This window comes from Staurois parvus, unplaced genomic scaffold (genome assembly GCF_062004578.1).
Source record: "Staurois parvus isolate SC_StPar_1 unplaced genomic scaffold, SC_StPar_1.0 ptg000151l, whole genome shotgun sequence".
In the NCBI taxonomy this organism is placed as follows: Eukaryota; Metazoa; Chordata; class Amphibia; order Anura; family Ranidae; genus Staurois; species Staurois parvus.
Genome location: NW_028317947.1, coordinates 13,000,854 through 13,013,128, shown reverse-complemented (window position 1 = coordinate 13,013,128; position 12,275 = coordinate 13,000,854). Strand labels below are relative to the sequence as shown.

General features: G+C 39.9%; 2 protein-coding genes across 5 annotated transcripts in view; both read right to left on the bottom strand.

Annotated features, from left to right (window-relative positions):
• The window catches only part of LOC149464491 (NXPE family member 4-like), a 109,921-nt gene that overhangs the window by 26,776 nt on the left and 70,870 nt on the right, over positions 1–12,275 (bottom strand). The window lies entirely within an intron of this gene.
• LOC149464492 (NXPE family member 1-like) overlaps positions 5,615–12,275 on the bottom strand; it is a 77,518-nt gene continuing 70,857 nt past the window's right edge. For all 4 annotated transcript variants that reach the window (XM_089674464.1, XM_089674466.1, XM_089674465.1 and 1 more), the window contains one exon: positions 5,615–6,773. In XM_089674464.1, the coding sequence (XP_089530590.1) occupies positions 6,238–6,773 (536 nt within the window). In that variant the 3' untranslated portion in view covers positions 5,615–6,237. The remainder of the gene's footprint in view (positions 6,774–12,275) is intronic.

Genomic DNA, 12,275 nt, shown 5'->3' with positions numbered 1-12,275 from the left:
GTGGGGATGAGGTTTTGATGTTGGTGTGCTGTGCCTTTTTTTCTCCACACATAGTGTTGTGTGTTCTTCCCAAACAACTCAATCTTGGTTTCATCTGTCCACAGTATATTCTGCCAGTAGTGCTGTGGAACATCCAGGTGCTCTTTTGCAAACTTCAAACGTGCTGCAATATTCTTGTTGGACAGCAACGGCTTCCTCTGTGGTGTCCTCCCAGGTACTCCATTCTTGTTTAATGTTTTCCTTATTGTAGACGTGTCAACAAAAATGTTAGCATGTGCCAGAGATTTCTGTATTCCTTTAGCTGACACTCTGGGATTCTTCTTTACCTCATGCAGCATTCTGCGCTGGGCTCTTGCAGTCATTTTTACAGGATGACCACACCTAGGGAGAGTAGCAACAGTGCTAAACTTTCTCCATTTGTAGACAGTCTGTCTTACCGCGGACACATGAACATCAAGGCTTTTGGAGATACTTTTGTAACCCTTTCCAGCTTCATGCAAGTCAACAATTCTTGATGGTAGGTCTTCTGAGAGCTCTTTTCTGCGAGGCATGGTTCACATCAGACAGTGCTTCTTGAAACCAGTAAACCCAAAACAGGTGTGTGTTTTCTAAGGGCAGGACAGCTGTCAGCAACACATCCAATATCATCACACTGATTGGAGTCAAGGTTGGCTCACTCCTGGCTCCAATTAGCTCTGGGAGAAGTCATTAAGCTAGGGCCTCACATACTTTTTCCTCCCTGCACTGTGAATGTTTACATGTTATGTGCAATTAAACCATGGCAACATCTAATGTTTGTGTAGTATTATGTTCAGCAGACTGTGTTCTTCTATTGTTGTGACTTAGATGACGTTTAGAGCACATTTTATGCCCAATTCATGCAAAACTCCACGGAATCCCAAGGGGTTCACATACTTTTTCTTGCAACTGTATATACACACACACACACATATATATATATATATATACTATATATATATATATATATATATTATACATATATACTGTATATATATATACATATATACTGTATATATATACATATATATATACACACATACATACATATATATATATATATATATGTATACACTGTATATTTAGAACGTCACCAGCACACCGAGGATCACCAATATGGGTCCAAAAGTTTTAATGAACGATCACATAGTTACAGCAAGGCAACGTTTCAGAGTCTCACAGGACCCCTTCATCAGAGAGATCATTGCAGCCTGGGGACGAATGTGGCAGCATTGGAACCTCCAATTTTGGCAAAGGACTGTCCATTTTGTATAATTATCTCTCTCTCCCTCTTTCCTCATCCCCCTCCCTCTCTGTTGAATGACGTGGTCGGCGTGTGTTTGCAGAGATCACAGGCAACAAGCTCAGTGGGAGAGCGTCCTGGCTATAAAACCTCACTAGCTAGATGCCCCTCTGTCTAAGAAACTCTTGCTTGGAAAAGGATCATAAAAGCGTAAACGGAGTCCTTATCTGAGTTCAAAGACATTCCAGATAAGTCATAAACTAAACACCACATTCAACATCCATTTTCCCCTATGATTACATATCTTGGATTATGGAAGACTTACACAAACATGGATCACATATTCGGATGGCTCACTTTAATACAAATTGTTTGGTATATTACATCCCCTAGCTGAGATCAACAGGAGAGCAGAAAATAATATCTCCTTAACCATCCCAGCAGGTATGTCATATTTTATATGTAGACATACAGCAGATGATTCTGCGTATTAATCTACCCGTGGGTGGAATGTTACATGTACCTAGGAAAAGTTTTGGGCCATAATATAAGTTACGAGGGATTTTTGTTCCAGCTTGGGTCTCCGCCCCAACAACCCTCCCCAAATGAGGCAATTGGTTCTCTGTTGTAAGGAAACATCCTGCGGAGATCCTAGAAAAAGGCTGTTATGCTTGGAGTTGTGTGTGTAAGTGTTGAAGAGTCTTCCTTTAACATCGAAACTAACAGTGGGAGATCAAAGCATCCTTTTGGCTCTGAAACTTGGAAGCTGCTTAACCCAGGACATTTGGCAAGTACTTTAACCTGCTATCTTCTCTCTGTTATCTCTTTGCTGTGCTATTGTGCTCTGTATATTTATATATATATATTGGCTACATCCTTTTCTGTAAATATTTTTATTGCACCCTTTTGACCTTTTAGTAATCAATGTTACTTTCTGAAAATGTTGAACTGTTTCTAACGCCTTTAATGCAAATTACGAATTCCTGCCTCTAAAGAGTGCTAATGTGTGTGTTTTAAACTTCGGTATATCTCTGCCTGCGGTGACATCGGCATACCAACGATTATTCAGACATCATAGTGTATTGCTGATATTGCCAAGTTTCCTCTTTTTTTGTACAAAAAGGAAGTGGTGGCAGTGTGAAGGGTTAATTGCGTAATTAATCTGACCCAGTAACAATCGCTCCCAGGCTGCAAGTACACAGATTGTGGTCCGGTAGCTGGAAAATCTTTTTGCAGGGTGCAGCTGGGCATGGCATTGTTACGCAAGTGATAGCGCGGTTTTAGATGGGCTAGTCCTTCGGTCACGCCGCAATCATCACATCGTTGTCTTCCAGTGATGTTCTTTCACTCTGGAAGCATGTGTGCCACTCAAAACACTTCTAATGACTGCAGCACTGCTGTAAACTTGCCGAATCATGTCAAACATCTCTGTGGCAGATTTGCCCAGTGTCACACAGAATTTCATGTTTCATATTTGTCCTAACTTGCTGCCCATGATGAAATAGCAGACGTGGCAACGTATTTGGTCAGAATAGCACCAGTTGCACAGCTCCCGATGTACACAAGACGATGCCTTTTGGCACACTGACTTATGAAGGTCTGTAATCCATGTGACTGTGCATTCAGCCTTGTGCTGCCCTCTGATGGCGTGTCACAAAACTACACAAAATATTTATAAAACTTGCGCCAAGGAAATAAGTGAAAAATTAAATGCTGCTGTTCAAGGATTGACTAAACATCAAAAAATATACTAATAAAAATAATACCGCGCAAATAATACAAATAATCAAAACTGTGAAACATTATATGCGAAAATCCAAAGAATAAGTCCCAAAATTAAAGTCCAATGTCCCAAAAATGTGAAAAAAATTATTATAATTATATATTTTATATATTTATAAGTTTGAATATATAATTATAATAATTTTTTTCAAATTTTTTGGGACATTGGACTTTAATTTTGAGACTTTTTCTTTGGACTTTCACATATAATTTTTCACAGTTTTGATTATTTGTATTATTTGCGCTGTATTTTTTTTTATTAGTGTCACAAAACTAGCCTTGAAACTATTTGATACCATCTCGTATCACAAACTCAAGCAGATATAAAAAAACAAAGAATAGCTATGTATTTATTATATTAATTATAAAAATCGTTAGAGTTTTTAAATTCAGCTAGTGTGCCTAAAGTGTTTCTCATTCTCTCCCTTCCCCCAGTGTGTACTGTAACTCAGTTGCACGTTTTTAGGGGAAGTAAGTATCCCTTTTTTGGTGTTACCAGCTCCCACTTCCTCAATCCTAGCCTAGGCAAGGATGACCCCCCACACACACAAGTGGCCTCCTGGGACAGGTCACACAGGACAACACCAGTTTTCCTGTGCAGCACAATCTTGTAAATGTGTAGTAGGGAGCTAAATGTCAATCATCAGGAAGCCACAGCCAGTTCCCAAATCCAAAATGACCACATAGAGAGACAACATAGAGGTGCCTGCTGACTCTATTTTTAAAAAAAACTTGGTGAAGGTCCTCTTTAAAGTGGTTGTAAACTCCATTTTTAACTTGTACCTACAGGTAGGCCAATAATAAAGCTTACCTGTAGGTATAGTGAATATCTTGTAAACCTGCACCATTTAGGAGATATTCTGTAGCAGCTGGTGACGTCACCACGCATGCACGGGAGTGACATCATCGCGGCTCAGCTGTTTGAATGGGCAGAGCACGCGAACCTGGAAGGAAGATCGGGTGAAGATGGAATCCCTGTCAGTGGTGACAGTGCACTGCTGGATGGATTTGCTTTTCAAGTAAGTAAGTCTGTCATGAGGTTTCTTCATCGTAAGAGCTGTGAAAATGTGGAATACACTCTCTCAAGAGTTGGTTCTGGCCAGCTCAGTGGATTGCTTTAACCACTTCCCATCCGGCCCATGTACATAAACGGCCGGATAGGAGCAGTGCAGGAGCGGATTTATAAACGGTACCCGCATTCACAGCCTGTGCACGCTCCCTGGGAGCGTGCAGCACTACGATCGTTGTACGGGACCTCTGTGTGAGGTCCCAAACATGTGATCCCTGATTGTCCAATCAGTGATCACATGAATAGTAGTAAGCAAGATGTCACTTCCTGACATCATTGCTTACTACTTGTGAGATCTGTGAATGATCACAGAGGTCACATGGTACAAGGCTATTCACAACAGCCTTGTACCATGTGACAAGCTGTGACCAATCACATCTCCCACAGTATTGCTCAATGGCTGCAAGAATGCAGCCAGAAAGAAGGAGAAATGATTGCTTTTACAGCCTTTATGGGTGTAAAAGCAATCAGTGTAAAAAAAAAAAATCTTCATCACCCGCCGAAAGTAGTACAGTGTCACCATAGTGTGCTAGGGTGACAGTATGTAAAAAAAAAAATTAAAAAATAAATAATAATATAAAAAAATTAAATAAAAATTAAAAAATATAATAATATATAATTTTTGGTTATAAACTAATTTGGGTTATTTTTTTTTACTAAAAAGATAATTGAATACATTTTGGCCAAGATTTATGAAGAAAGATTATTTCTTTGCAAAATGTTATAAGAAAAACACTTTTTTTTCAAAATGTTTGGACTTTATATATCAATTATATAGCAAAAAAAATTTAAAAACCCAGTGGTGAATAAATACCAGCAAAAAAAAGTTTTATCTGTCTAAAAAAAAATTATAAAAAATTCATATGGGTACAGTGTTGCATGACCGCGCAATTGTCATTCAAAGTGTGATAGCGCTGAAAGCTGTAAATTGGCCTAAGCACAAAAGGGGTGAAAGTGTCCGGACTGGAAGTGGTTTTAAAATGTCCTGGATTATTTTCTAGATACACAGAATATAACTGGATACTAACATTTAAAGGGAAAAGTTGATCCAGGGAATATCCGATTGCCTCTCGGGGGATCAGGAAGGAATTTTTTTCCCTGCAGGAGCAAATTGGATCGTGCTTTGCTGTGTTTTTTTTTTTTTTTGCCTTCCTCTGGATCAACTGTGGGTGTAGGATTATAACTTTTTTCTTGATTGAACTGGATGAACTTTTGCCTTTTTTCAGCCAGACTAACTATGTAACTATGTAAGAGCAACACTACAAATGAGCAGAAGGATGAGCCCCTCCTGTCTGCTATTGCCCTTTCACTGTCCAATCACAGGCAGGGTGGGGACATGACCTAACTGTAGTGCATATCTGTAGCAGAGAAAACTGATGCCAACCTGGCTCTCCTGTCTCCTTTGTAAATCAAGGAAGGCAAGGCAAAAACACACATTTTCTAGCGTATAAAATCAGCCATCTTTGTACTATAGAACTGGGTATTTCACTGTTTACCAGGAATTCTGCTTTAAATATAAAAATATTTAATTCGAAATGTATAAAAAATGTAAACATATTCTTAAAAAACATATAAAAGAGTATATTGCCTAAGCTTTTTTGGCTGTACTTCTCTTGATGGCCATAGAAGTACATTATAGTTGCTCTCCTTGATCCAGACTCAGCTGATACCGGACTATTGCTCACTATTGCCTCACCGGGCAGAGTCACACCAGGGTCAGGAACAGGGGCAGACTGACCATTTGGAAACTCGGGCACTGCCCAAGGGCCCGGGGTCAGTAGGAGGCCCCATGAGATGCCCCTGGTACCTTTTTCATAGGCTTTTTTGAGTTTGGGCAAGGACACAGGGGCCCCATGATCCCCTATTGCCCGGGGGCCCCATGAGTTGTCAGTCCGTCCCTGGTCAGGAAAGATCCCATCTGCTCTGCAACCTTGTGCTTCAGTGAGCATGGGCAGAGCAAAGCGAAGAGCAGAAACTGAGACCAAGAGCTGAGTGATCAACGGACATATAATTGGTAAGTTCTTGGTCTTAGAGACGGCATGGGACAGTTGTAGTATGACATTGATACTGCAGCATAGAGGTAGGTATGCAAAGGGTTTTTTTCTGCCAACCCAAAACTTTTCCTTTAACAGATATAAGACAAAAACAAGTTGATCTGGCTCTTAATAACAAGCTCCGGTGGATGGACATTTCTAGAGCCAAATGCTGTGGTCATGTCCCAAGCATCTATCATCCCAACATTGAGTCCACTGAAGATTTCCTTTACTAAGAGGTACTGAATATAACCATGAAAATCACTGAATCGCTCTACGTCAAGGTTAAACTCTCTGGTGTTCTCTGACTTTATGATAACTTTTGTATCCGGACTTCGTATAAACAAGCTCTCTATGGCTCTTCGTATGTTGAGAAGTCTTTTTATAAACAGGAAACAAGGAAAGGGCCGGAAGTGCTGTCCTAAAGATAACACAACAATTGTGTTGGAGCCACCACCAAGACGGTCAAGTTCATTGGCGACGTAGGAGTGATCTTTGACGTTGAAGAAGCTTGTAGTTACAAATGGATGTCCATGTTTCTTCCACTGAATGTAGATGTTGTTTTGTAAGTCGAACGCCATATAGGTCTTGTGCCAACCAATTCGGTGTTTGTCAAATAATGTCAGATCTATAAATGAAAAAAGATGAAAAGGCAAATTATTAAAATGATTATATATTTCAAAAATCATAATTTTTGTTAGGCTGTTCTTAACCACTTCCAGTCCGGACACTTTTACCCCCTTCCTCTCCAGGCCAATTTTCAGTTTTCAGCGCTATCACACTTTGAAAGTGCGCGGTCATGCAACACTGTACCCATATGAATTTTTTAATCGTTTTTTGAGACAGATAAAGCTTTATTTTGGTGGTATTTATTCACCACTGGGATTTTTATTTTTTTTCGCTATGAAAATTAAAAAGTCCACAAATTTAGAAAAAAGTGTTTTTCTTATAAAATTTTGCAAATAAATAGTATATCATCATAAATCTTGGCCAAAATGTATTCCGTTATATTTTTAGTAAAGAAAAAAAAACAACCCAAATTAGTTTATAACCAAAAATTATAATTTGTAAACTTTTTTTTTACATTTTTTTTATATTATTTTTTATTTATTATTTTTGTTTTTTACATACTGTCACCCTAGCAGTACAGTGTTACCATAGTGACACTGTACTACTTGTGGGGGGTGATGAAGATTTTTTTTTTTTTACACTGATTGATTTTACACCGATAAAGGCTGTAAATGAAATCATTTCTCCTTCTCTCTAGCTGCATTCTTGCAGCCATTGTGAACTACTGAGTAAGCTGTGATTGGTCACAGCTTGTCACATGGTACAAGGCTGTTGTGAATAGTATTGTACCATGTGACCTCTGTGATCATTCACAGATTTCACACGTAGTAAGCAATGATGTCAGAAGTGACATCTTGCTTACTACTCTGCATGTGATCACTGATTGGCCAATGTCACTTCCTAACATCATTGTGAAATCTGTGAATGATCACAGAGATCACATGGTACAAGGCTATTCACAACAGCCTTGTGTAGCAAACTAGCTCATCAGAGTTGGAGCGGAGTTCTCCTTTTCCCTTTTTTCTCTTTTTATTCGAGATATTTCTCATTCCTCAGCCTCATTCCCTACCCCCCTGCAGTCCTGAGAGGCAAACGTTATCACCTGACAGATGGTGTGGGTCAACCAGGTTAAGACATCCTGAGTCCAGGTGCCAGGCAGTCTGCTGAAGGGTAACCTTCGTCACCCAAAACTGTGTAGGCCCACACATCATAAAACTGACCAGCAATTAATTGAACATTCCTCAGGTCAACTGTGTGTTTCATATCATGGATTACGAAGCTGTTAGTTTTAACTGAGAGTCCACTGACATTCTGCCCAACATATTGTATTGGGCAGATGCAGAGCCACCCCCCCTTTGCAAGGGGGGGGGTGAATTTTAAAAAAGGGACAGGCTGCAAGCCTAAGAGTTGGAGCTTAACACACATCTCCTTAGTGTAACATCGTAACAGAGGAGATCAAAGAACCTTCCTGCTCTGCACTTGGATCTGCTTACAAACCAAGACATATTGGCAAGTAACTTAACTCTTTAATTTCCTCCTTATTCTCTCTTTGCAGTATCTTTATATACATACAGTTGCAAGAAAAAGTATGTGAACCCCTTGGGATTACGTGGAGTTTTGCATGAATTGGGCATAAAATGTGCTCTGAACGTCATCTAAGTCACAACAATAGAAGAACACAGTCTGCTGAACATAATACTACACAAACATTAGATGTTGCCATGGTTTAATTGCACATAACATGTAAACATTCACAGTGCAGGGAGGAAAAAGTATGTGAACCTTTGGACTTAATAACTGGTTGACCCTCCTTTGGCAGCAATAACCTCAACCAAACGTTTCCTGTAGTTGCAGATCAGACCTGCACCACGATCTGGAGTAATTTTGGACCACTCCTCTTCACAAAACTGTTTCAGTGTAGCAATATTCTTGGGATGTCTGGTGTGAATCGCTCTCTTAAGGTCATGCCACAGCATTTCAATCGGGTTGAGGTCAGGACTCTGACTGGGCCACTCCAGAAGGCATATTCTGTGCTGTTACAGCCATTGTTTTGTTGAATTACTTGTATGCTTTGGGTCATTGTCCTGTTGCATCACCCATCCTCTGCGGAGCTTCAGTTGGTGGACAGATGGTCGTACGTTTTCCTGCAAAATGTCTTGATAAACTCTGTAATTCATTTTCCCATCAATGACAACAATCCATCCAGGCCCTGAGGCAGCAAAGCAGCCCCAAACCATGATGCTCCCTCCGCCATGTTTTACAGTGGGGATGAGGTTTTGATGTTGGTGTGCTGGGCCTTTTTTTCTCCACACATAGTGTTGTGTGTTCTTCCCAAACAACTCAATCTTGGTTTCATCTGTCCACAGTATATTTTGCCAGTAGTGCTGTGGAACATCCAGGTCCTCTTTTGCAAACTTCAAACGTGCTGCAATCTTCTTTTTGGACAGCAATGGCTTCCTCCGTGGTGTCCTCCCATGTACTCCATTCTTGTTTCATGTTTTCCTTATTGTAGATGTGTCAACAAAAAATGTTAGCATGTGCCAGAGATTTCTGTAGGTCTTTAGCTGACACTCTGGGATTCTTCTTTACCTCATGCAGCATTCTGCGCTGTGCTCTTGCAGTCATTTTTACAGGACGACCACGCCTAGGGAGAGTAGCAACAGTGCTAAACTTTCTCCATTTGTAGACAGTCTGTCTTACCGTGGACACATGAACATCAAGGCTTTTGGAGATACTTTTGTAACCCTTTCCAGCTTCATGCAAGTCAACAATTCTTGATGGTAGGTCTTCTGAGAGCTCTTTTCTGCGAGGCATGGTTCACACCAGACAGTGCTTCTTGAAACCAGTAAACCCAAAACAGGTGTGTGTTTTTTAAGGGCAGGACAGCTGTCAGCAACACATCCAATATCATCACACTGATTGGAGTCAAGGTTGACTCACTCCTGGCTCCAATTAGCTCTGGGAGAAGTCATTAAGTTAGGGCCTCACATATTTTTTCCTCCCTGCACTGTGAATGTTTACATGTTGTGTGCAATTAAACCATGGCAACATCTAATGTTTGTGTAGTATTATGTTCAGCAGACTGTGTTCTTCTATTGTTGTGACTTAGATGACGTTCAGAGCACATTTTATGCCCAATTCATGCAAAACTCCACGTAATCCCAAGGGGTTCACATACTTTTTCTTGCAACTGTATATATATATTTTTGTGACATCTCTTTGTAAATATTGTATTGCACCTGTTTGACTCTTTTAGTAATAAATCTTTCTTTCTGAAAGTGTTAAACTGTTTTTAAGCGCTTACTTGCAATTCATGAATTCCTGCCTTTTGAAGAGACACTACTGTGTTTTTTTACTCCCTGCCCAATTGGCCTGTAGTTGACCATATTGGACAGGTGACTTTTCAATCATTATAGTGTATTTCTGACAGAGTTTCCATCTTTTCTGTACCAAAGACGGTGGTGGCAGTTTGAAAGGGTTAGTTGCGTAATTAACCCGACCCAGTAACAAGCGCATTCATGCTGCAGGCACTGATTGTAGTCCATTAGCTGGGCAATCGCTGTGCTGGGTACAGCTGAGTGTGGCCTTGTTACGCGCGTCACACCTCGGTTTTAGATCGGCCGGTCCTTTGGTCACGAGTTTGGTGAGAAGGTCTGGGGTCTGACGCCGTGGGCGTGGCGTATTACTGTTAGTCGCGGTCGTGCGATTGTCGCATGTTGGTGGCGGCGACCATGCGATCGTGACACCTTGTACCATGTGACAAGCTGTGACCAATCACAGCTCGCACAGTATTTCTCAATGGCTGCAAGAATGCAGCCAGAGAGAATGAGAAATCATTGCTTTTACAGCCTTTATGGATGTAAAAGCAATCAGTGTAAAAAAAAATAAAAAATCTTCATCACCCCCCACAAGTAATGCTAGTGTGAGAGTATGTTAAAAAAAATAAAAAAAACATAAATAATAATATAAAAAAAATAAAAATGTAAAAAAAAATTTCTTGAAATTATAATTTTTGATTAAAAAACTAATTTGGGTGGGTTTTTTTTTTACTAAAAAGATAACTGAATACATTTTGGCCAAGATTTATGTAGAAAGATTATTTCTTTGCAAATTTTATAAGAAAAACACTTTTTTTCAACATTTTTGAAAGAGAGCAGAAGCAGAGAGAGTAGTATTTGTTGAGATTAGCTTTCTTTTTTTTGTGGTGTTTGGATGTGTTCCAGCTCATTTCTGTGCAGAAATTATTGCAGAAGTGTCTAACATATTTTTTTTTCATGCAAAACCTCAAAGTATGGTGTACCAGGTCCATTGGAGTACCGAGAAAACACTTTGCATGCATTTTTCATGATGAAAAAAAGGCTCTGGACAGCATCTGGAAATGGAAGAGTTAAAAAAACAATTTCAAATGCAAACGCCTATAAATGCGGTTACAAGCGTTTACAAGCATTTTGCGTTTGAAACGCTGATAAGATCTACTCCTGAACGCAAGTTTTCTGCGTTCAAAAAATGACTGTAAACTCAACTGCCTGTAAACGACTGTAAATGATAAAGTGTACATGGACACATAGGAAAACATTAGGGAGAGTTCAGGGGCTGCTGAAAAAAACGCTGAACAGCTCCTAAACGTGAGTTTATCAGTTGCAGTGTACATGAGCCCTAACCCCTAAAATGTGATTTCACCAGTTCCGCGCCACAGTATAGCAGAAATACTGCTACAAGGCGGCAAGGGTGCGCAAAATCATGTATATATATATATATATATAAATATATATATATATATGTGATTTTGCATTTCCAGGTAGGGGGTGTGCGCACGCCCTACTCGCGCCGCCATTTGTGGCCTCGGCTGTCAATCACCGGGTCCAGGCCGGTGATTACTCGCTGGCACCTGGTGATCGCCAACGGGGGAGAGATCTGTATGTAAACAATACAGATCTCTCCCCTGTCAGCTCCTGTACACTGCTTTGTATGGCTCTGCAGTGTGCTTACAGTGAAGCACATGCACAGCCCAAGTAGTGAAACAGCACAGAGTTAACCCTTTGATCAGATGTTAACCCCTTCCTGCCCCGTGCCATTAGTACAGTGTCAGTGCTTTTTATTATCAATGATCACTGTATTGGTGTCACTGGGGATGTCAGTAACACCAATTCAGTTCCCCTCAGTGTCAGAATGCCCGCCGCAGTCCCGAATTCCTGCTATAAGTCGCTGATTGCCACCATTACTAGTAAAAAAAAGAAAAATTCCAGTATCTATACCGCCATTTGTAGACGCTATAACTTGTACGTAAACCAATAAATTTACACGTATTGGGATTTTTTTTTAGCAAAATGTCGCAGAATACATTTTGGCCTAAATTTATGACAAAATTTTTTACATTTTTTTTACTGGACATGTTTAATAGCAAAAAGTCAAAAATATAGTTTTTTTTTCTAAAAAATTGTCGGTCTTTTTTTATTTATAGCACCAAAAATAAAACCGCACAGGAGATCAAATATCACCAAAAGAAAAGGAAAGGGAAAACAAGTATGTAAATTTAATTTCATGTGTTGCATGACTGCGC